This window comes from Cimex lectularius, unplaced genomic scaffold, assembly GCF_000648675.2.
Source record: "Cimex lectularius strain Harlan isolate CLEC.00 unplaced genomic scaffold, Clec_2.1 scaffold208, whole genome shotgun sequence".
NCBI classification, from domain to species: Eukaryota; Metazoa; Arthropoda; class Insecta; order Hemiptera; family Cimicidae; genus Cimex; species Cimex lectularius.
The window spans coordinates 446,202-469,189 of record NW_019392797.1 but is presented as its reverse complement, the minus strand read 5'-3'; the positions used below and the strand labels follow the sequence as shown (position 1 = coordinate 469,189).

General features: G+C 34.3%; 2 protein-coding genes across 4 annotated transcripts in view; one reads left to right on the top strand and one right to left on the bottom strand.

Moving 5' to 3' along the window:
* Positions 1-22,988, bottom strand: part of LOC106664836 (TWiK family of potassium channels protein 9-like) — a 392,977-nt gene that overhangs the window by 325,446 nt on the left and 44,543 nt on the right. The window lies entirely within an intron of this gene.
* Positions 6,213-7,080, top strand: LOC106664842. Its single transcript, XM_014390863.2, has 4 exons — positions 6,213-6,320; positions 6,392-6,556; positions 6,615-6,770; positions 6,841-7,080. The coding sequence occupies exons 1-4, from the start codon at positions 6,252-6,254 to the stop codon at positions 7,009-7,011; spliced, it is 561 nt and encodes a 186-aa protein (XP_014246349.1). The 5' UTR covers positions 6,213-6,251; the 3' UTR covers positions 7,012-7,080.

The following is a 22,988-nucleotide window of genomic DNA, read 5'->3' as shown; positions in this document are numbered from 1 at the left end:
CTCTCTCTCACTCTCTCCCTCCCACCCCTCCATTCATCACTCCCTCCCTCCCTCCCTCCTTTTCTCTGGTAAATTAACGTTTCCATGGAAAAATAACAATAAATAGTAACTCGTGAGGAACTGTACGTTTGAAGTTATTGCAAATAGGGTGTACTAATACTAAAAAAAATGATTATTTGGAGATCATGAAATGCGGTCTGGTGTGACGTAGGTTTAGAAAATTATGTTTTTATCGTCCCAACGTTTCGATCTTTATTGAGATCATCTTCAGGGCCTGGGATTTATAGACATTCTTTAAATTATACACACTTAAGATGTGAAAAAATGAATTTATACAATGATAGAAATTTCAAACTCAAATTATTTGTACTCACTACTTTCTCCTACAAATTTAAACGGTTTATCTTCACACAAATTCCCTTCACACTATTATATGATAATTTTAAAGCCTTAATTAAAGGTTTTCATCCCCGATGACAATAGAATTACCGAAAGCGAATAGGAAAATAATTTGCGCCTCTAAAACCATCTTTCGATACTTTTCTTTAATTAACAAAAAATAAACGCAGGATTTGCTCATTTTCCCAAATTGACTTATACATTTTTTTCTCACTTTTTGCTTTAAGGGAAGTAATAAGGAATTAATTAAAAAAATATTTTTTTAGTAAAATTTATTTTATTTTCTTCCTGCCTTCGTCTATTTTATTGTAGATAGAATGAAAATAATAAATATATATAATAGAAGTCGATTTAACAACAGCGGTTCACGAAACTGGTTCCCTCTTTTTATGTGCATTACGAACAAAAGATTTCTATAAAATTATCATCGCGATGTGCATAAAGTTAATTTAATATACATAATTAATTATAAGCCGGTTAGCAAAAAGAAACAAATGTACGTGGTCCAAGTGCGAATTTAACAAAACTCCCAGAGAAGACTACTTTCAAAGAAAAGGGATGTAGATCTTGTATAACGTTATATTGCATTTGCTCATTATCCAAAACGTTTAATTTTGGAAAATTGTAATTTACCCCAAGAGCTTAATTGAGTAAGAGAGAGAGGTTGGGAAAAGTTACATTACTCATGTGAGGTCTTCGTATTTTCCTAATTTCATCTAATGTGGGAATTTAGAAACATTTGGTTATTTTAATCTGTGTTTTATGGCTAGATATTTCCACTTTCAACTTGACACACAGAAAATCGACCCTGAAGATTTGAAGTCTCTACGTGTTACATAGTTTTGCAGCCAAACGCTTTCTGTGATCCCGGGCTGTCCTATAATACCTTCAAACCACCCTCTACCACCGATAAATAAATCCTTTTCTCTCTAATGGCACAAGTCGTACAGCATGCTTTGTATAAGGAAGGGCATAAACAACGGCGACACCTTAAATAATTCATGAGTGGGCTCAAGACCAATCCCAAACGTTGTCGCATCCTGGTTTGAAAATGGCATTTGAAAGGCGTCTTTTTGCAAAACAAGTTGATAAACTTTACTCCCAAACATGACAACTAATGTCAGGGTGAACAAATTAAACAATAACAATGTAATTAAAATAAGAAATTAATATATTTTATTTAATGATTCAACTTCCTTAAAAAGGATAAATAGAAGTAACTATTAATGCAGTTAAAAAATCATGTTACTATAAAAAATAATTACCTAAATTGAATTGTATTCATTAAGTTGTTATATATAATGGTTTGCCATACACACCACAAAATTATTTGACTTTCATCAATTCACAAACATTATGATTCATTAATCGTTGTTTATTAATAATTAATAACTGGTTTAACAAGTTGTAGTTTACAGTAAGAAAATTTGAATATTCGTTCAACAGGCTAAGTTTTTTTCGAAAATCAAACAAAAAATCGTTAATAATAAGAGGTAGTTTTAAATTAAACTACTATTCAGAAAATATTTCTGAAGCCACTGATAGGACAGGACAATCCACTAACTGTACACCAGGGCAAATATTTTTAATTAGAGACCAATTCCATCCATTCTGCCTCAAACTTCGGACGACACTTTTATGCGGGGTCGAAATAGTAATCAAATCTAGTAAGTAATCTAAAATAGTAATCTTAAATCTATCCCACACTTAAGAAAAATTCCAAGTGTCAAGAGGAAGAGTGCAAGTCTTATAATGTCAACAAAAAAGGGTTCCTAACGAAATGGGCGAAGGTAAAGACCAGAAAATAGAAACTAAAATGTAAATAAAACAGTGATGGGGTAGGGTCCTCGAAAAGTATTCGTAAATTCTGTATTTACAGTTCTCTCGTATTTGCCTTTACCATTTTCTAACAATTTTTCAAAATACACTGAGAATCAAAAAAGTGGCCACGCTCATCTTTTTAGTAACTACTCAAAGTCGTTATAATTGTTATTTTTTGACTTTTTCTGGATAGTTTCAAAGAAAAATATAAGATATTGCTAAATGAAAACTTAACCTGAGTCAAAGAATTTTACCAAAAATGTTCATATGAAAAAATGAAGAAAATATTCGCATCAGTACGGAGTATTTCCTCCTCTTGCGTTGAACACCGCTTGCATCAATTTTATGCATCAAACAAAAAATCTTTAATAATAAGAGGTATGTTGTTTTAAATTAAACTACTATGAATAGTGAAAATAGAAAATATTTGCTGTGGAATATTTACATAATTCTCGAACAAGGCCATGCTTAATTCCTGCAAATTCTTTGGCATCACTGGGCGACTTTTGAAAACTCGTCCTAAAAGTGTTCGATAAGGTTTAAGTCGTGACTACATACTGGTCCCTCCAAACATTGAATTGAAGACCGTGCCAAGTAGTCACCAATGATCTTAGCTGTGTGAGGGTGTCATTAATAAAAATAAAACTGTCGCTGATTAATGGCATGTAAGGAACAATTTCTTCTGATAACACACTTTCAATGTATCAGCAGTTAGGGAATCGTCTATGAAGATCAAGTTTGAGCGAATTTCCATAGAAACGCCAGTCCAAACTATAACACCCACACCTCCCTAGCTTCTCCGGAGTGAAAATGTTGCGGAGATATATCGCTCTTCTGTTCTCCTCCAAACCCTCTCTCAGTCGTCAGAAGACATCAAGCAAAGAGCTGACTCAACCCAAAAAAAAGATTCTAGTGCAATCTTGCTCGGACCAATTGATGTGACTTCTTGCGAAACTTAACCCAGTTGTTCTGTGCCTTGTCAGAACCACTAGACCAGCGAGTGGCTGGCCTTCTGGCACATAATCCAGCTTCTGAAAGTTTTCGCCATACAATGAGTAAAGTAATGTTAACATATCTTACTTTTTCAAGTCGTGGTGGATTTCAACAGCGGTAAAAAGTCGATTACGGAGTAAATTTGAAATAATAAAAGATCATCTCCTTGAAATGTGACGCCATGGCGACCTGATCTAAGTCATCTTCAGAGACCACCAATATCTTGTATCGAGTGGAAACCCGTCCCACCGTTGTTCTGGGAATGGAAAGCAGCTACGCTCCAATCTTCCAACAATGATATGATTCTAGCTTAATCTTAAAACATTAATTAAAACTCATTAAATTCACTATTTTTCGTGGTCCGCTTGACCAATTAATTTCATTAAATTAATTAAGGTTTTTAGCTGAGATAAAAAAGTCAATGTCACGAGCGCGATTCGAACCCACGACCTTCGGCTTGATACGCCGCTATTCTACAACTTTAGACTGTAACTTCTCATCTCAACGGAGGGAAAATTCAAAAGGTGGGGTTGGGATAAGAAGTTAGTGCCCGAGTGGATCGAAGTCACGATAGCTCAAGTGATAGAGCAGTGGCGTATCAAGCCGAAGGTCCTGGGTTCGAATCCCGCTCATGACACTGACTTTTTTATCTCAACTAAAAACCTTAATTAATTTAATTAATTAAAACGTATTAAATTCACTAGTTCCGTGGTCCGCTTGGCAAATTAATATCTTTCAACTAAGGTTTTTTAGTTGAGATACTTTAATGCGTTCTGGTACCAGACCTTAATATCCCACCAGCATGCCTCTCTCATTCACACTCAGACCAATAAATACATTCAATTTCAAACCACAAAAAAACTATTAGTATTATAGGGTATTAGTAAATATTATTTTAAAACTATTAGGTGGACTCGTTTAAAGCCAAAAATATCAATTTTGATCTACTAAAAACTATTTATTTTCTATGTACAGGCCTTTACTAAAGGGACCGCGGCAGCCGAGAACTTAGCGTGATAGGATCTCGGCTAGTTGTCTTCCGCGGTCGTGGGTTCGATTCCCACGGTCGGCCTTGGCCCCGGTTCACCCTACACTTCCCCCCAACAACATATTTATGATGAAACACTCATACTAATGTGCGAGTTCTTAAGACCATTTATAATAATAATAATAATAAAATAGTTCGTTATTTACATTTACGTGGAATTGATTTTTTATATGGTATCAATACAGTTTCCCGAAATTTCATTCAAAGCAGTTAAGGTCAATTTTCGTCAATGCCCCCCAATTGCTAATTATACACTTTTATGATTTTACCTATTTAGTTATTTTCACGAGGTTTTCAAATAAAACAATATGTTGTTCCCGACGCAATTCATCGCTATGTAATAAACATGTCGACTGTTCGAAAACAGAAGGGGAACTGATATCGAATCCGTTGGTTTCCAAACCGTTAAACTCGGAAATAACAAATTCTAATGTCCAGAGCCCGAAATTCCCTTCTGCCTCTTTCAACTTGATTCCATTGCTTATTTAAAAGATTGAAGAAATAAATATTAATAGTAGCTTCGATTTTAAATAAAGTTAGATAAAGAATAAATTGTTTTCATTTTTTATATTCAGGATCCGCCTAATTCTTAGAAATTAGCTCCTTTCAATTGTATTTTTTTAACCATTTCTGCTTTAAAGTTTGTACCAAGTGGTTTTCCATTTTAATCCTTTTTATAAAAACATGAGAGAGTATTAAGTCAGGGTTAAAATATTTGGGGGTAGCAGGTCAGCGTGGAGAATATACGCTCTTAATTAAGAGAACCCCGTGCGACTATTTGTGTATGTGCTAAGCGTACGGTGGCTTGATGTATGGTTTTTAATTAACCGTTCGTTCTTCTCGGGTAACGGTATAAAAGCTCTGTAAGGGAGGAAGAACCCTTCACATCGAACTATTTCCAAGTAGGAGACCTCAAGAGATATTAACGCGGCTACTCATTTTTCCAGCTAACGAGTTTCGGTAAATTCTTCAGGCAGTGCGAGGTTTAATTGGATCGGGGGAACTTCGGCGGGCTTAAAAAGCCGGTTACTTGATTGAAGATAACTTGTTACTCGTCCAAATCTGGTAAATCAAGTACCTAGGGTAAATATAGTAATCAACTTTTCGCCCCCCCCCCGTTTACTTACAGAAAGCATAACGGAATATATCTATTTCTATTCTATATCCTATTTAAGAAGAAAAAGTAATCTCTGTTCCTCTCTGATCACGGTTTTTGAAATTACAATCTAAAAAGAAATTACACGTGTTTTTCAAATTGTGCATCGTAACATTTTAGTGAGCGTTGGTTTAATAAAGTTAATAGTTTAGTAAAACTAAACGAAAATAAGCTATTTAGAATTTTGGCACCTCTTCATTGGATCCACATTTCCATAGTTTTCCCTAACTAATTTATTATTCCTAATTGTTTCAGAAGTTTAGCTTGTTAATGCGAAAAATTTCTGACCTTGTTGTTTTTCTTAGGGGTCTAATCCCAGAAAAAATATTCTCTCTCTCTCTCTCTCTCTCTCTCTCTCTCTCTCTCTCTCTCTCTCTCTCTCTCACTCTCTCTCTCTCTTTCACTCTCTCTCTCTTTCACTCTCTCTCACCCTCACTCTCACTGACTCTCACTCTCTCCCTCACTCTTCACACTCACTCAATCACTCTCAGCGCTCTCCAATTAATTAATTATTCGTTAATCAACCAACCAATTAATCTCTCTCTGTCTCTAACAAGATCATATACTAAATATAACCTGTACTAAAAAACAGGCAGCTCTAATAGTGAAACGTCATACTGTAACAATTTAATAATAATCAACAAAAAATCAGAAGCTATGTAAAAATATTAAATTAATGTTATCCGTATTCACTGTAAACATTTGTTTTTTCAAATAACAGGATGCTAATTATTTGAGTTAAAAAAAGATACTGATCGCTCTGTAGCAAAACAGATAACGTTTGTCCTCCATCCAATTTTCATTAATAACGTATCCCAGTTGAACTTTGGAATCATGAAGAGCAGGATTTTTACTCTGGCTCTGTTTCTCCACATGGCCAGTAGATCTATTGCTTCATTTGCCGTAAGTAATGCAGTTTTAGGTGAGTCTTTTGTATGTAGTACGAAGTGTTTTAATTAATTATATTTGCTTAGGGTCCCTACGACGTTGTTCCTTTAGAGTTAGGGAAATGTGCCAGTTCTGAATGCGAAAGTCCAAAAATCATCTTCAGCAATTACAAAATTAGGAAGCTGGACAGGTCAAGTTATGTCTATAGTGGGGTTTTAAACTGTACGATTCCTGTCAACGATGAAGTAAAGGTAAACGTAAAGTGTTGTGATGTACAGAAAAATGATTTTTTTTAATATAAATAAAAAGCTTACAACTGATGTTTCGATTTGGGGAAACGGTGGTTGGAAGCCAAATTTCTACTATCTCGAAGTAGGCGGCTTGTGCTCAGGAATGGAAAAGTACCTTCCCCAATTCAAAAAGGAGATATTCGCACAGGTCAACCAGTCGTGTCCCGCGGTCGAAGTGAGTTCAGGTTATCAAAACAAATTAGGGTAAATTTCTAAAATGCGTTAACGTACAACAAAAATTTCAGGGTATTTACAATTTCGAAAATGTGAGTTTTGTCCAAGAGAGCCAGTTAATGAACGCAATTCCTTATGGAAAGTACAAGACTGTAATCAAGGGTGTCGATTCAGACGGCAATTGTTTGCTATGTGCGATTTTTGCCTGTGATATCATACCAAAGGCAAAGAAGAAATCATAGGCAATTTTTATAAAACCCATTTAGTGATTGTAAAACTTTTCTGGGCAATAAAAATTATGCAATTGCTTATTCTATGATATTCACCATAAAAACTCATATTAAAATTTTTAAATAACTACATTATTGTTGAACTATCAAATATTACTACCCACGATAGAACGACTTATAATAATGCAATGTGTTAATAAAATGGTACGAATTCTTGAAAAACAAACAATAACATTGTTGTAATTGTTTACAAATGTTAACGTATTAAAAAATATTGTATTATTATGTTTAAAATATATGATCTAACAAAAGCATTAAAAATATTTCTTCTTACTTTCGATCAAAGAAGATAGGCAAAAAAGAAAGTATATCAATAATGGATAAAGAAAGCAATTTTAAATAGTCAGTTTAATGTAACCCGTAATCCTAATCCTAACTATACCTAACGTAAGAAAACCCACGATCTCTACCCTGTTATTCACGCAAAATTTATTTATTTGGGTCAAAATATATCCAGTTAATGAAATCATTTGGTGATACCAGGTCCAGAAATATTTGAGTACGAGCGTTTTACCCGTCGACCCAAGGACTGAGAAAAAATGATTTAAGTAATTTACATAACTTTTATATATACGGTTTCCTGCTTTTTTGGTGTACGTATTTCAAGACTTACTTATCAGTTTGAGATTTACAGTTCTTAAAGTTTTGAAGGTTATTACTTAGATAGATTATACAATTTAGCAGACAAACAAATACACACCTATTATTGTCATGTCTTCAGTTATTGTTTTGTTTTTTATTACATTTACTTGATATTTACATCTACAAATATTGTATTAAGTAAATATGTTATATATGCTGCATTGTCATTTGGGTCTTTTGTAGAAGTTGCCTAATGGGAACACTCGTTCAGACCGAAACTTCTTCAATATTCACTCAATGAAAAGCTAAATAAAGCTTCACTAGTTTTCGTGGTCTGCTTGACCAGTTAATATATTTCAATTAATTAAGGAGGGAAAAAATGGCAAAAAGGAGGGAAAATTCAAAAGGTGGGGTTGAGATGGGAAGTTGTGTCCGAGTGGATCGAAGTCACGATAGCTCAAGTGGTTGAGTAGCGGCGTATCTAGCCGAACATCGTGTGTTCGAATCCCGCTAGTGACACTGACTTTTTTATCTCAACCAAAAACCTTGATTAATCGAAAGCTAAATAAAGCTTTAAATTACATTAGAAAATTTAAAATGGGAATTTTGTATACATTTGGCCTTCCGAATTAAGAATTTTAAAAAGAAAAATTAAAGCTTGGATGGCAATAGGATAAATAAGATTTCGAGTGAATGTTTGGAGTCAGAGCTTTATAGCACTCAGAAGAGATATAGCTAACCTAAGATAGAAGGTTTGGATGTTAGGGCGNCATAGAAAAGAAAAGAAGTTAACCATATTTACAACAAGTAGGTAAATTGCATTAACTACTTGTTTTTTCAGGGCATTAATTTTTTAAAAGTCCATTGGCAAGAACGATCGGACACCCGCCTGATGTTTTTTGATCTAGACCACACACAAAAATACATGCCCATATATATTTGTTTGATACACAATTTTTTTGCGTGACCAGTTAATAATTTTAAAAAATACAGTAAAATAACTATATGAGGTTAAATAACCTTGAATGTACAACAAAGGCAGAAAGACTTTAAAAACCTGTTTAAATTAATTGCCCATTTATAAGAACGCTCGGACACGTGTTTCATATTTTTCCAACTATTGTCATAAAACCTTCCCAGAAAATCGGTTTCCCCATGTGAGAATCTGACAAGCTTGCAGATAATATTCAAAAAGATTTATTAAATCAGTCCTTCTAAAAAAATTAACTGATTTAAAACATGGATACAACCGGTTCGAGGTAATAAATGCCGAATTAAAACCCTTGAGCATGTATTGTACAAACCAGGAAAGAAACTGTCAAAATGTGACATAAAAGACGTCATATGGATGGAGCAACTTTTTATAAAAAAAATGCCAGGTGTAGTTTATTTTTAATATGTGGAAAATTTCACCTAGAAAATTCTGCCCTAGAGGGTTTTTGGGAAAAAAGATATGCTCAGCTATGAGGGTCTCCTATGTACGATTGGAATTCCATTCCAGCCCACTCCTCAAAACATATGGGATCCTACCTTGCAAATAGGTAGTTTAGAAATAGTAAGAAGAGGCCTAATCAGAATTCAAACCGATACAAGCTGGAGTACTACAAGGCGGAGTATACAAGGTGTGCCCCTTGTGAGGATCAGTTTCAGCTAGAGCATTGGTGATTCTCTATGAAACTTATAGAGAAAGACTGTCCACTAAAACTGCCTTCACATATGTGCCCAACTATGTAGGCTTGTTAAAATAATGGTTAATCAAAATCAAACTAAAAGAAACGAGAATGTATAATCAAATAAAAAGTTATAACGAAATTAGAAATGAAATAAAAAAATAAAAAATGTACACCTTTGAGTAAAGAGAAAAAAATGTATTTATTTTCTGAAGCAAAATTTTTTAATTTGATGAAAAATTATAATTTTGGAATTACTGGCTTTGACACATTCGAAAAAAGGTTAAAAAGTATCTTCATAAAAGGCACCTCGTGTAGACTTGAGTTTTCCGGGGTCCCAGGTTTGCCGTTCCAAGATGGCCACAAAATCTCTTCTTGCTGGACAGTTGTCACTACTTTAGCTGGACCCCTGATTGGCAGATATCTCGAAAACGCCTCACTACCTCGGCTGAGGAGTTTGTTTATCCTGTATCCCCTCTTTCTTCCACACTGCCTTCGGACCCACATCGCACCTCAAACCCTTTCTCAGGGCGAGACGATTCCCAACAAATGGATAACACCGCCATAGGGAAAATCCAATTTCAAAATTTGGCGAAATCGTCGCACCCTGCCCTATGCTTGCACTTTACTACATCTAGTGATCTAGCGAAAAATATGGCAACACTTGTTTTCTAATGACATAGCAATTATGACGGTCGTGAAATCAATGCTGAATCAACGCAGAAAGTGAACAATTCAATCTCTCTCATTCATAAATGGACAGAAGAATAGAGGAATAAACTTGAATGAAAAAAAAATCACGAACTAGAAAATAAAAAACCACATTAAATTGAAATCACGCACCCCACCTAGAAAAAGAATCTTGATATGATGCATGTGCATTTCCGACGGAAAACACAAGTAAAAATTAGTTGTTTCATGGGCACGACCTGAATTGCTACCTCCTAGCACTTACACATCGACGTAGAAACAGTCCACCTGTTATGTGTCCAACGCCTAAACAGACGACTCAATTACCTCACTCCACATGATTTATTTTTATTGCTTGTGCAGTGATTCTGAAGAACGTGTAAATAACTAACAAGAAGAGACTACGGGCGTAGGATCGACGATTGTAATTAAATGTTTTTTGGTAATATTTGGTCTAAAAATATTACTCTTTGTCTGAGCGTTCTTGCCAATGAGCTCAATAAAAAATATTTTAATTACATAGAATTGAATTTATTACTTTACATAGTTTGTTAAATGTTTTTCCGCCTGTGTTTAGCACGTTTTTCAAAGTGTATAAATCATTATTTTGTGTTTTATCTGACATAAGAAACTGATATGAAGGATCATATTAAATTAGATTAGATATAACATTAAAATTAAAATTAAATTAAAATGAATTTAAAATTCTAAAAAAAATTAAAACAAATCTATCCGTCTCTTTTATTTTTATTTTCATTTTCCTTAGCAATTAACACTTTTTTTTATTATTTTTAGGCAATAACTCAATTATTAAACGTTGCAAAACGTGAAACGATGATTGATATATAAAAATATGTACAAAAGAAGTTGTATTACAAGTGGGTGGAATTTTTTGCCTGTCAGCGAATGTACATTTAAGGGGGCTTAAAGCTCTATTTGTACCTTTAAAATAAATAAACATAGAGAATGGCTTTCTGTAAAAGTTATATCTGTGTGTGAAAAATTCAAATAAAGCGGGAAGTAAGTGAAGTGTTACGGTACGTAACTCAATGCCACGGTGATATGTCGGCAGCAGGGACCTTCTACATTGGACCACGACCCGTAAGTTTCCACCGTGCAACTGTTTTGGCTGTCACCATTTTCTTCCAGTGTCGTGTGGAGGTTCGTAGTGACATGTCGGCCTAGAAAAACCTCTCTTCTCCCCGTTTCATAGTACGCCAAGGGATTTTAAGCGTTACAAAAAAAATGCTTCAAGTACAGTAGGTCAAAAAGTTTATAGAAAAAAAAGCAATTCGGATTCGTTTTAAGTACAGTTTAAAGCTCATAATCCGATTTTTTTTTTTTTTTTTTTTTTTTTTTTTTTTTTTTTTTTTTGGCGTTATGAACTATGCATATTAGCCATGTGACAAATTCGTATATGTGTGTTCAAATTTGGGGGGCTATTGGGAAAAAAGGGCCAGGGGCAACGGTGGGAATCGAACCCACGACCGCGGCGTGAGAGTCTCTCATGCTAACCACTCGGCTACCGCGGTCCCCATTTTTTTCTTTGTTGTTTCATTTAAAATTTCTTAACATCTCTGGATTTTTCAACCAAATTCAAGATTTTTACGACCGCAAAAAATTTATATTTCATCTTTCATCATATGCCAATAATGTTCACCCATTATGTAATTAGGGAAACTAAATCCATTATATTGACCAAATTAGTTCTTTTAATTAATTAATCTTTTTTTATCGACTTCGATCCACTCGGATACCAAAAATAGGAAAAAAGGAGGGAAAATTCGAAAGGTTGTAGGTTGATCCACTTTTTGCCATTTTTTATCTTTTTGGTGTCCGAGTGGATCGAAGTCACGATAGCTCGTGGTAGAGCAACGGCGTATTTAGCCGAAGGTCGTGGGTTCGAATCCCGCTCGTGTCACTAGCTTTTTAATTTCAACCAAAAACCTTATATAAAAAAAGATTAATTAATTGAAAGAAGTAATTTGAGTGAATTAATGTAATAGACCACTAAATATAATGGATTTAATATGTAAAACGAAGTATAACTTCACTAACGGCTCCCCGTGGCCACTTCAAATGTCGCTGAGAATCGAATCCTGATTACACGACATTTGAAAAATGCCAAAAAGGAGGGAAAAATTCGAACGGTTGTAGGATGAGATGGAGAGTTAGTGTCGGAGGGAGAGGATCGAAGTCAAGATAGTTCAAGTGGTAGAGCAGCGGCGCATTTAGCTGACGGTCGTGGATTCAAATCCCTCTCATGGCACTAACTTTTTCATTTCATCCAAAAACCAAGGTTAATTAATTGAAACAAACACCTACGTTTGAGTCTCGTATGAGGATTCCATATAAGCCGTTTGTCGAGGTACGGTCCGAGGTATCGTACGACGTTAGCAACGGGAATAGGAATATTATTGAAATATAGAGGAGAAATAGTTTTTTTGTTCAGGGTAAAAACAATGTATTTTTGTGTGTCGAGTTTACCTCGATTCTACACTGTGGAACCACGATTCAAGTGTAAGTGATTTTGTAAATTACGTGAAGCTGGAACGTGTTCTTTATCGGAGGTGAGTATTTAAGTTATCGGCAAAGGTGAAAATGAAAGCGTTAGTGTGAGTAGGTAGATCAACAGTGTGTAGAGAAGCGAGTAGCTATCCAGCAAGGCATCAGCAAGAATTGGGTATCTGGAGTAGAAGGAAATGTTTAAGGGCAATTTGAAAGGGCCTGTAAGATATGATTTAGGGATAAGTTATAAAGAAAATGGTAGGATGCCCTCCGCCTTCCACAGAAAACCTTCTAATCTTCGTAAATGTATCACCAAAGATAAAATCAAACGTTTGAGGTATTTTTGTTGATTTCGTCTTTATTTTTCCCACTCAAATCGGTCTTTTTAACAAAGAATTTACATAACAGAATTACAGACACGCTGAAGATGAGTAAATGTCGAGCAGCGTTTAAAAGACCAACACTCCTAGGAAAGGCAGACCAAAATTATATGTAAACTATGGAAATGTGAACAGATGTACCATTGCTGAACATCAATTGCTTGTACCGTAAATAACAATGTATACTTTTTGTGCACGTTTTAACGGTGAATTTAATATTTTAACTTTGAGTAAAGGTTAATGATTTATCAATAAATTTAAAAAATATTTTGCAATTATTGAAATAAAAACACTTTAAACTTTGAATGTTCATAGATTTCGTAGCTTATTTTTATTCTATTATTACTATTTTATTTTTTTAGTTAATTTTAGGGCTGGCAAACAACATTGGTCATCGCCAGCCCTCTTTTCTTTAAGTTTGAATTTATTTTCTTATCTTTCCCACGTTTTAAGCGTAGCTTATTTTATGTGTTTTAAAAATATTCCATAGATAGCACTTTGCGTGATTGTCAGTGATTTTGGTATGAAATTTCTATTATAATTAAATGAATTTAATTTATCAGTTCAAATTTAATCATTCAATCAGGCAAATTTAATTTTGTGATTTTCGTAATAAACTTTTTTTATGTTTTTATGTATAGACTATACACTTAATTATGAGTTTATGACAAACCTTAGGCAATATATGTCGTATTTGTTTTTTGTTCTCTTTTTAGAATACAATCACTATATCTTTTCATTTTCAGCATGACAGGTTAACATATTTACAATTTTGTTTTTTATTATTCTCTGTGAAGTTTTATTACAGATCGTAACAGGAATTTAATAACCTAATTTCTTGAGATTCGTAATACTTTATACAGTGAACCTTTTCTTACTGTTTTCATACAAAGTCGTTTCATGCGGCAGTAAAATTTTCAATCAGCGTACACTCGACCGTCTGCTGGCCATATTTCAAAGGGTAACATTAAGGGAAAAGAGAACGATAGGCCGTAGATGCGAAAAAGTAAACGGAAGGCGATAAAGGAACGGGGCCGGCCGAAGAAAAATCACAGCGTGAGCCAGTCGAAAGGTTCAAAGGGCATTTCGTCCTGTCGCCGTTCCATGGGTTTACGGAAGAGTTTGAACGGCAAACACACCAGGACTTATAGCCCCTTTCGTCAGAAGCTGTGATCGATATCAGAGATTTAACCGAGTTTAAATAAGAAAAGTTCAAGGGGAAGATGGGCAGAAGAGCAAATTGAACTTTTTCTCTGCACAGACGTTTTCTAAGAGAGGAAAACAAGAGTGGATTAGATAGACAGAGAAAGTGTGGGAGAAAAAAAAGAGAATGTGAATGAAAGTTGACAAAGAGAATGTGAATGAAAGTTGACAAAGAGAAAGAAAAAGAAAGTCTAATAAGTGAATAAATCTCTGAAAATCAAATGATTTTATAATATTTTCATTTAAAAAAAAATTATTTTGTTCTACACATTTACACTAACGATATATGTGTGTAAGTATATATACAATACACGATACTCCTTCCTTGCGACGTAACAATTTTTCATGTCTTAACTTTCTTTTTACAAATTCTAAAACTAGATTTTATTAAGTGAATATTGGGATTGATTTATTAAACAACCATCTAGGCGAGGCACAAAAAGTTACATAGATTGCTTAAGATAACATAAAAATCAATCTATTGGCAATCCAGTGATAGCACTCCTAAATCATTGATATTGAACCTTATTCACTGTCGCATTTTTCTACCTTCCGAAATGAAATGTGGAACTATTTTCTTATTAAAACTAATTTTTTGGAAAACATTAAAATAACTTAATGCTAATTTTACCTGTAAATGTGTTAATAAAACAATTCCGCCAAACAAACAAAAATTCTAGGTTCAAATATTTACATAAATTTCAAAATTCAATGAGAAGAAATGAAAATTTCTAACTTTCCTAATTTACAAACAAAATTTAAAATTTCTATTAGCGATTGATTACCCAGAAATTTGCTTTAATTAAAAAATGGCACTAGAGCCCGTTTATGCAGGCGGAGTATTGTTTTCATTATGTTGCGTCGGAAAATACACCACCCTGCATATGCAAGTTACAAAAACAAAAATACGCTTCCAGCAAATTACGAATAATCAGGATCTCGGTATGGTCTGGATGAAAAAACAAATTTAATTGTTATCTAGCAAATATTCGACTTATTTTAAGGTCATCGTCATTCTGTGTTTACTCAGTCCCTTGGCAATGTTGGGACTGAGTCTATCATCAAAAAAAATTTTAAAACCGTGTATTAAAATATTATATCAATTTGTAGATATTTTTAAGGTTGGTTTACGCTGATAATGATCTTACCCTTAATTATTCAGAAATCGTGAGATGCGGTCTGGTGTGATGTAGGTTTTTAGACAAACATTTTCTTTATCGTGCCAACGTTTCGATCTTTATTAAGATCATCTTCACGGCCTGGGATTTACAAACATTGTTTACATTTAACAAATACATTTAGGATGTGGAAAAATGAATTTATACAATGCAAAATATATTTTTTATATTCAATCAAAGTATTTCTACTCATTCAAAGTGTTTGTCTTCTGTGTAATTGTGCATTCTTGCGTGTCGTGTTGAGAGTGCCAGTGAGATTTTGCTGTTTTATGTTTACATACGTTGGATTTTGAAGGGGTGGGGAAGGAAGTCTGTATAGAAAAGACAAAATAAACACAATACACAAATAACATTTCCCCACCCCTTCAAAATCCAACGTATATAAACATAAAACAGCAAAATCTCACTGGCACTCTCAACACGACACGCAAGAATGGCACAATAACCAGAAGACAAACACTTTGAGAGAATAGAAATACTTTGATTGAATATAAAAAATATATTTTGCATTGTATAAATTCACTTTTCCACATCCTAAATGTATTTGCTAAATGTAAACAATGTTTGTAAATCCCAGGCCCTGAAGATGATCTCAATAAAGATCGAAACGTTGGCACGATAAAGAAAATGTTTTTCTGAAACCTACATCACACCAGACCGCATCTCACGATTTATGAATAATTAAGGATAAGATCATTATCAGCGTAAACGAACCTTAAAAATATCTACAAATTGATATAATATTTTAAGACACGGTTTTAAAATTTTGTAGTGGGTGAAATATGTCGAATCTATTGGTTAAAAGCTTTCCTTTTGGCAACAACATCCTTACAATCACTGTTAAGAGGAAGAGGGTGATAAAACAATTCAGCGCCTTGCAATAATTATACATATACGCCACTTGACAAATAGGAGCTTAGGGTACCTCCTCGCGTTACCTCATATTAAACCACCCCTTCATAACACTTAGGGGGGCCGTCAGCAATGAATTTACACCCCGACGTTTGGTATACGAGTATTATTAAACCGTCGGCTTCCGGTTCTAAGCGTGCAATCACACTATTTTATAATACTCGGGTTATTCAAACGCGGGTGGTTTTATGATATGAAATATTATCAGGTGAGTGATGAGTGGATGCAGTTGAAAATGAACAACGCAGTCACAAGAGACAGCTGCAGATAAGAATATGTGTGAACATGATCGTTAGTCCATTTAGATCATTCTTCGATTTATAAACCAATTAACTTGCCAAGGGGAAACAAAATAAACCTTTACGATGATATGTTTTTGTGGGAAAATCGTGATAAAATAAAACGTAATTTATTGGCTTAAAATCATGATTTCGGTGACAGACCGAGCAAAGGGGATGATTGGTGATGATGAAAGAGTCAAGACGGCCATATCCGTATTCATCAACCACTCGGCAGGCCGTCCAACGTGACCGGGGTTGAAGAGTATCGCGAACCATTTTCCAACCACCTTTCATTACTGCTGGGCCACTTCTCAATTTATCTAACCGGCTCCCTTGTAATCATTTCCTACAAACACACTTCACACCTCTGAAAATTATTGGCCAGTAATAGCCGCAGTGGTGTTTCTTTCCCCGTTGAACAGGGTCGGAAATTTGACGATCTCGGGAAAAGGTCTTTAAAACCAAGTCAAATTTCGGAAGAGCACTTTCCGTGCATGTTGAACATCTTTATGTAAACAACTTTCTAAACGGAACTGTTTGCCCCCCCCCAATACATATTACATATAAGGATATACAACAAAAATGCAAAAATAACAGAAATAACAGACTTAATTATCAATAAAATTATCAATTACAGATGGAGAGGCAGACCTTTTTGTTTAATTTTTGTATCAACTGATATTTTCTTGCTTTCCAAAATCCACAACTTTACATTATACAATTTCTATGTAAATATTGAGAAAGATCAATTGATCAAACTTATTCGTCAGGTTGGGATGAAGTCCGGTACTTTATTTCAACTGTACCCATAAAAGTACATTATTTTCTAATACTCAGGAGCTGTTGATGAGATTTTTGAAGCTTTACGTAAAAAACTGTATTTATTTGTTTTGAAGCTAAAAATCAAATACGGTAACTTCTTCCACCTTCCAACAATGCTACGATTGTAGCCGAATCTGTATCGCTTTCTTAAAACCACCAGAACATTAGAAATAAGCTTTACAGAAAAACCAACAAAGAATATATCGAATATTCAAAGATTTATTTACATAAAAATTATTAAATCCATTATATTTCGTGGTCCGAATGACCAAATTACTTCTTTCAATTAATTAAACTTTATGTAAGGTGTGGTGATTAGTGACCGTTAATCGATGATTATTCAGAGATAGTGAGATGCGGTCTGGTGTGATGTAGGTTATCGTGGCACGATAAAGAAAATGTTTTTCTGAAACCTACGTCACACCAAACCGCATCTCACGATCTCTGAATAAACAAAATCCAATTGTAAACACAAGTGGGAGATTTTAACAGAGTTTTGTTTACTTTTAATCCTTTAAAACGGACCAAATATTGTTGTAAGATAATCAAAGGAGGATTGCCTAACAGATAATTAAAAATATTAAGGGTGGCACATTTTTTCCCTATCAGTGTAGACAATTTTCTATTCGATAAATTTTTCGTCAATCATCAAATATTGTCGTGTAAATATATTTTTTATAATAGTGTTCTCCCTCTCACTCTTTCACTCTTTCTCTCTCTCTCTCTCTCTCTCTCTCTCTCTGTCTGTCTCTCTCTCTCTCTCTCTCTCTCTCTCACTCTCCCCCGCCCCACCCTTCGTCCAAACCCTCTCCCTGACCCACGCCTCTTTTCATGAGATTTTTTAGATTTTAAAGGGCTCGTCGCAAGATATTTTTTTAATTTTACAGTATAAACAAATTTTGTTTTATAGTTTTCTTTTCTTTTGTAATTTATATTTGTATTGTAGCAAGCCTTTTTTTACAAGGAGGGAGATGTGATATATTGAAGCATTCAATATTATTCGTAGGTTATGTGACTAATGTATGCTATTAAAAATCAGTTTGATTAAAGTTCGATTAGGTTTAGATTAGTAGTTTATCCCCATAGATTAACGGGAGGATATTAACTAAAAAAGGTACGAGATAAGAATTGGATTTGCATTGTATCATCATTCAGGTTGAAATTGAATTGCCATTGATTTTGACCAGATTCACCATTGCGTTAGCGTTGTAGTGTTGCGAATTTACAAAAGAGGGTGGAGTGGTCGGTGGATTCAATTTCGATTGGATTCAACCAGGATTAACATTTTAATATTAGTGAATTACAAACCGTTAGGAATTGGTAATGAGTTGAGATATGATTTCCTACAAGCCACGTATTTGCATATAAATTGGACTATAAGATAAACATAAGTTTTTTATTTAAAATTAGTTAATTGTTAAATTTTCTTTCAGAATCATAAGGTTTTAATAGGAAGGAAAATGCATCTTTACTGCTTATAAAATGTAATTAGATAATAGCGAAAAGTTTTTATCGGATGTTTTGGCAATTTTTTCAAGTTTTTATTAACGCAAATTTTTATAGGTTGTTTAAAAGTTTTTCATTCCACGAAGCAACTACATTCGGCAGTTAACTGAGAAAAGGTTTGGGCTCAAAATATTTATCAAGCGTAATGCCCTTACCTAAAAGAAGCCATTAAGGAAAGGGAGGCGAAACAAGAAACCTTGAATGGGCCTTATCACACAAATATTGATCCAGATAGACGCTTCTAGGACTGACTCTGTAAAGAGCAAACATTGACTTATGCTTTCTCGGAACTTCATTTTTTTCCGATTTCCGCTTGTTTTACGAGGCGAACAGGCTGATTGCCAGGAACCCATTCATCTTCCCCTTGCTAAAGCCTCCGGGACGAGGTTTTGCATTTCCATGGCTTCTTTTTTCTTTTTGATTAATCCCTAAACGCCAGAAAACACTTTATATGGTATTCTTTTCATTTATCAATCTTACCTTCAATCCTCCAAACAGAGCACGCTAAGTTACTCACATCTTCTGACAAATGCGATGTCAGAGATATAAAATATTAATCACTGTTACGCTAATAATAATGTAAGGTGTAAACTGTTATGTTGTTAATTTCTAAGCCTCATCAGGTAAGTAAGATATAAAAAACATCGTCCCCCAAATATTTCTTTATTATTATTTTATTAAAAGTAAAACATTACGGCGTGAGATAGGCTAAACCATCATGACTGCTTTGTCTTACCGAACTGTATAACAAGTGAAAAAATAATTTTAATAAAACAAGTTTATAATTGTTGCAATATTATTGAAAGATAAAATAAATGATTTGGACATGATCTGCGAATTCGGGCTACTATTAAATGTCTTAACTACATTATTTTGTCGGCCAAACAATTTTTTATTATCTATTTGACAACATGAGGTACAAATGAGAGTCTAACATTTTAAGACATATAAAAGCCGTTACCAGATCGAGAAAATCAAATGGCTCCAACTTAAAAAAAAATACGCGTGAAACACAGAGGGCTATATGGCGTCTGCTGTTTCTCGGCCCATAAACCTATCACAGTACATTTAGACATTATTCTTTGGAGAGGAGATTCCTTAAAATTAAAATTTGTAAATAACATACGCTAATCCAAATGTCTAGTAATTTGTTAATATTTGTGAGATAAATGTAAACCCCCTATTAAAAGACCTATCGCTTCGTATTAACGAGCTGTATAGCCAAAGATCAATTTTAATATGACAATTTAGATTGTAATTTATTTTTAAAATAGTATTGATGAAATCTAATTAATTTTTTGATAAATTGCAATATCTGAAAACTGTTGAATACTGTAACTATGGTAATATCTGTCATACCCCTTTATATTATTCTTTTAGGATATTTTTAAAAATTTAAAGTTGGTAAGTAATATTGTTTAAATATTAATTGGTCTCATAATCCAAAAATGATAATAAAAATAATAAATTTCTTGTGCTTTGACATAAAGGACAGAGACATAAAAATTAAATTCCTCATTAGAAGTAAAGCATTTGGTATGAGATAGGTTAAATCATCACGACCCTTTTACACGTCTGTTAAGAGATTTTTTAAAATTTGTAAAATAACATTTATTTGACCTACAATGGATCGAAAGCAAATTTAACACCGGATAGTGGATGACCAGCGACATAGTTATCATTAAAGCCAACAACGAAGTCGGCCTAAAGACTATTAAGAACCATCAGATCCACGACAAAGTGACCGAAAAAAATAACAACAATTCTCTGGAACTTAGAAAAGGAATTTACGGTGTACATAAAAATAGAATATGTTAAAGCGCAAGTTGGAGTTAGTGGAAAGGAGCTGGCAGATAAATACCCTACAAAGGCGGCCTCGGATGAGGACATGGCTACCGCTTTTACATCCTCAAAAACCAGATCAGAGAGAGGACTATGGCCAAATGAGAGCAGGAATGGGCTTCTTCCCCACAGTGGCTTCAAGAATGCAGTTATGAATAACACAGATGAACACGATGGTGCAGAATTCGGCGAAAGCCGTGCACACCTCAAAAGGTCACGACCTTTGTGACTGCGGATTTGAGTTCCAATCACTTATCTTAATCATCTGATCTACCGATGCAAACCTCAGGAGCACCGTAGAGCGACCCTCATGCGGAAAGTCTTCCTCAGTAGAGATGAATGGCCACCAAAGGAATGTAAGCTTTTACATAAATATAGAGATGATCTGGATTTAGTTTTGTATTTCATAGACTTGCGTTTAAATTAGAGAAATATGTGATAAAATTATGTTAACAGCAAAAGTAGTGTCTTAACCTATAGTGATAATTTTTTATGAATATTAAATTTAATAAAACTTCTTCCACTTATCAAATTTTACAGTAAATTAAAATAAAATGAATATTGTAAAAAAAAAAAAATAAATAAATAAAATACAAATATTAAATTGCCTTAATCTTAAGGAACGGAATGTATATGGCAATAAACGCCCTTCTTCCGGGATTACCGGAGGGAGGAAAAAATAACAATCCTTAATAATTAATTAGTTATTCTTTAACCCAAATATCTAGTAAATGGTCATATGTTATAATGTTTGTGAGATAAATGTAAACCCCCCCTAATTAAAAGCCCAACGTTCAGGCGTAAGATAGGCTAAACCATCACGATCAGTTTGTATTACCGAACTGTATAGCTAATAATCAAATAATATTAATATGAAAATGTAGATAACAATTTATATCTTTTCATTTCATAACTTTTTACAGCAATATTTCCAAATTAACGCTGAAGATATCAGTCAGTCTAGATATTAAAGTACATTGATTAATTTACAACGATGGCAAATTAATGAGAACGCTTAGAGTAAAGACCCACCGGGTACCATTAACCCTAATGGAAGTACGACATTAATATTGAGCCGGTGTCCATACCGTGATTGCCATATTAAAAATGCTTAAGCACGATAGCCAGGATGATTATACAGATTTATGTCATCTCAAATGGAGCAAGTCACGATGGCATGTCTAAAATTCACTTTAATAATGAGATTTATCTTAAAATTCATTCATTTTTATTAGATTATAAAATAAACTGTTATTATAATTTTATGTAAATATTAATAATCTAAATGTAATGAAATGAAAAAGGAAACTTTATTGTGATTTAAAGCTCCCGTAAATAATCAATTATGTATCCAATAACTATTTACACAAGATTCTTGATTGAAAAAATTAAAAAGGAACATTTAAATTACGCAGATGCCAAGTTCTATGGGAATGTGGTAATCAAAGAAACGAAAATCACAGATGAAAAGAAAAAGGAAAGGCGAATAAAGTCAGTAAGGGAATTCGAAAGGTTTAGGCAGAGAAAGGGAAGAAACGAGTGAATACAGTTCATGAGGGAATAGGAAAATATTTGATAAAGGGAGAACAGAAAAAATTCCCTGCGGTAGGAAAGGTGTAAGCACTTCAAGTCGGTGTACATATGAGTCACGTGGAAGTCACGTCTTTGGGGATTACAAAGCAATTCATTAAACGTTTAAACATATCGTCTTGAGGGGCGTCGGTGGCCGCAACGGTTTAGGTGTTTGCACGGCGCTCATAACTGTAAGGTAAAGGTTTCGGGTTCGAATCCAGGGGCCCTGCATGAGGAAACTAGGAGTTTCCCATGGAGGAACTAATATTGGGAGTAAAAGTGGCAGAAATTCTAGGTGATATGGGACTCTCCAAGACAGTCTGGGTAAAAAATAATCTCTTGGGCCGCCGTTGGACGCACCGGCTAAGGCGTTGACACGGCGCTCATCACTGTAAGGAAAAGGTCTCGGGTTCGAATCCAGGGGCCCTGCATGAGGAAACTAGGAGTCTCCCATGGAGGAACTAATATTGGGAGTAAAGGTGGCAGAAATTCTAGGTGATATGGGACTCTCAAAGACAGTCTGCGTAAAAAAGAATCTCTTGGGCCGGCTAAGGCTCATCACTGTAAGGGAAAGGTCACGGGTTCGAAAGCAGTGGTCCTGCATTCGAACCCGACATATGTACATACAGTTTTTGTTTTTGTTTTGTTTTTTCCCACAAACACCGATACCCTGAGGGTTCATATGACCTCTTCTGTTACGATCTCTAGTAACAAATTAAATGAAAAAATCTCAAGGTTCTTGGCAGTGGACCAGAAGGAAATTTAGCTGAACCATTGGAGTAG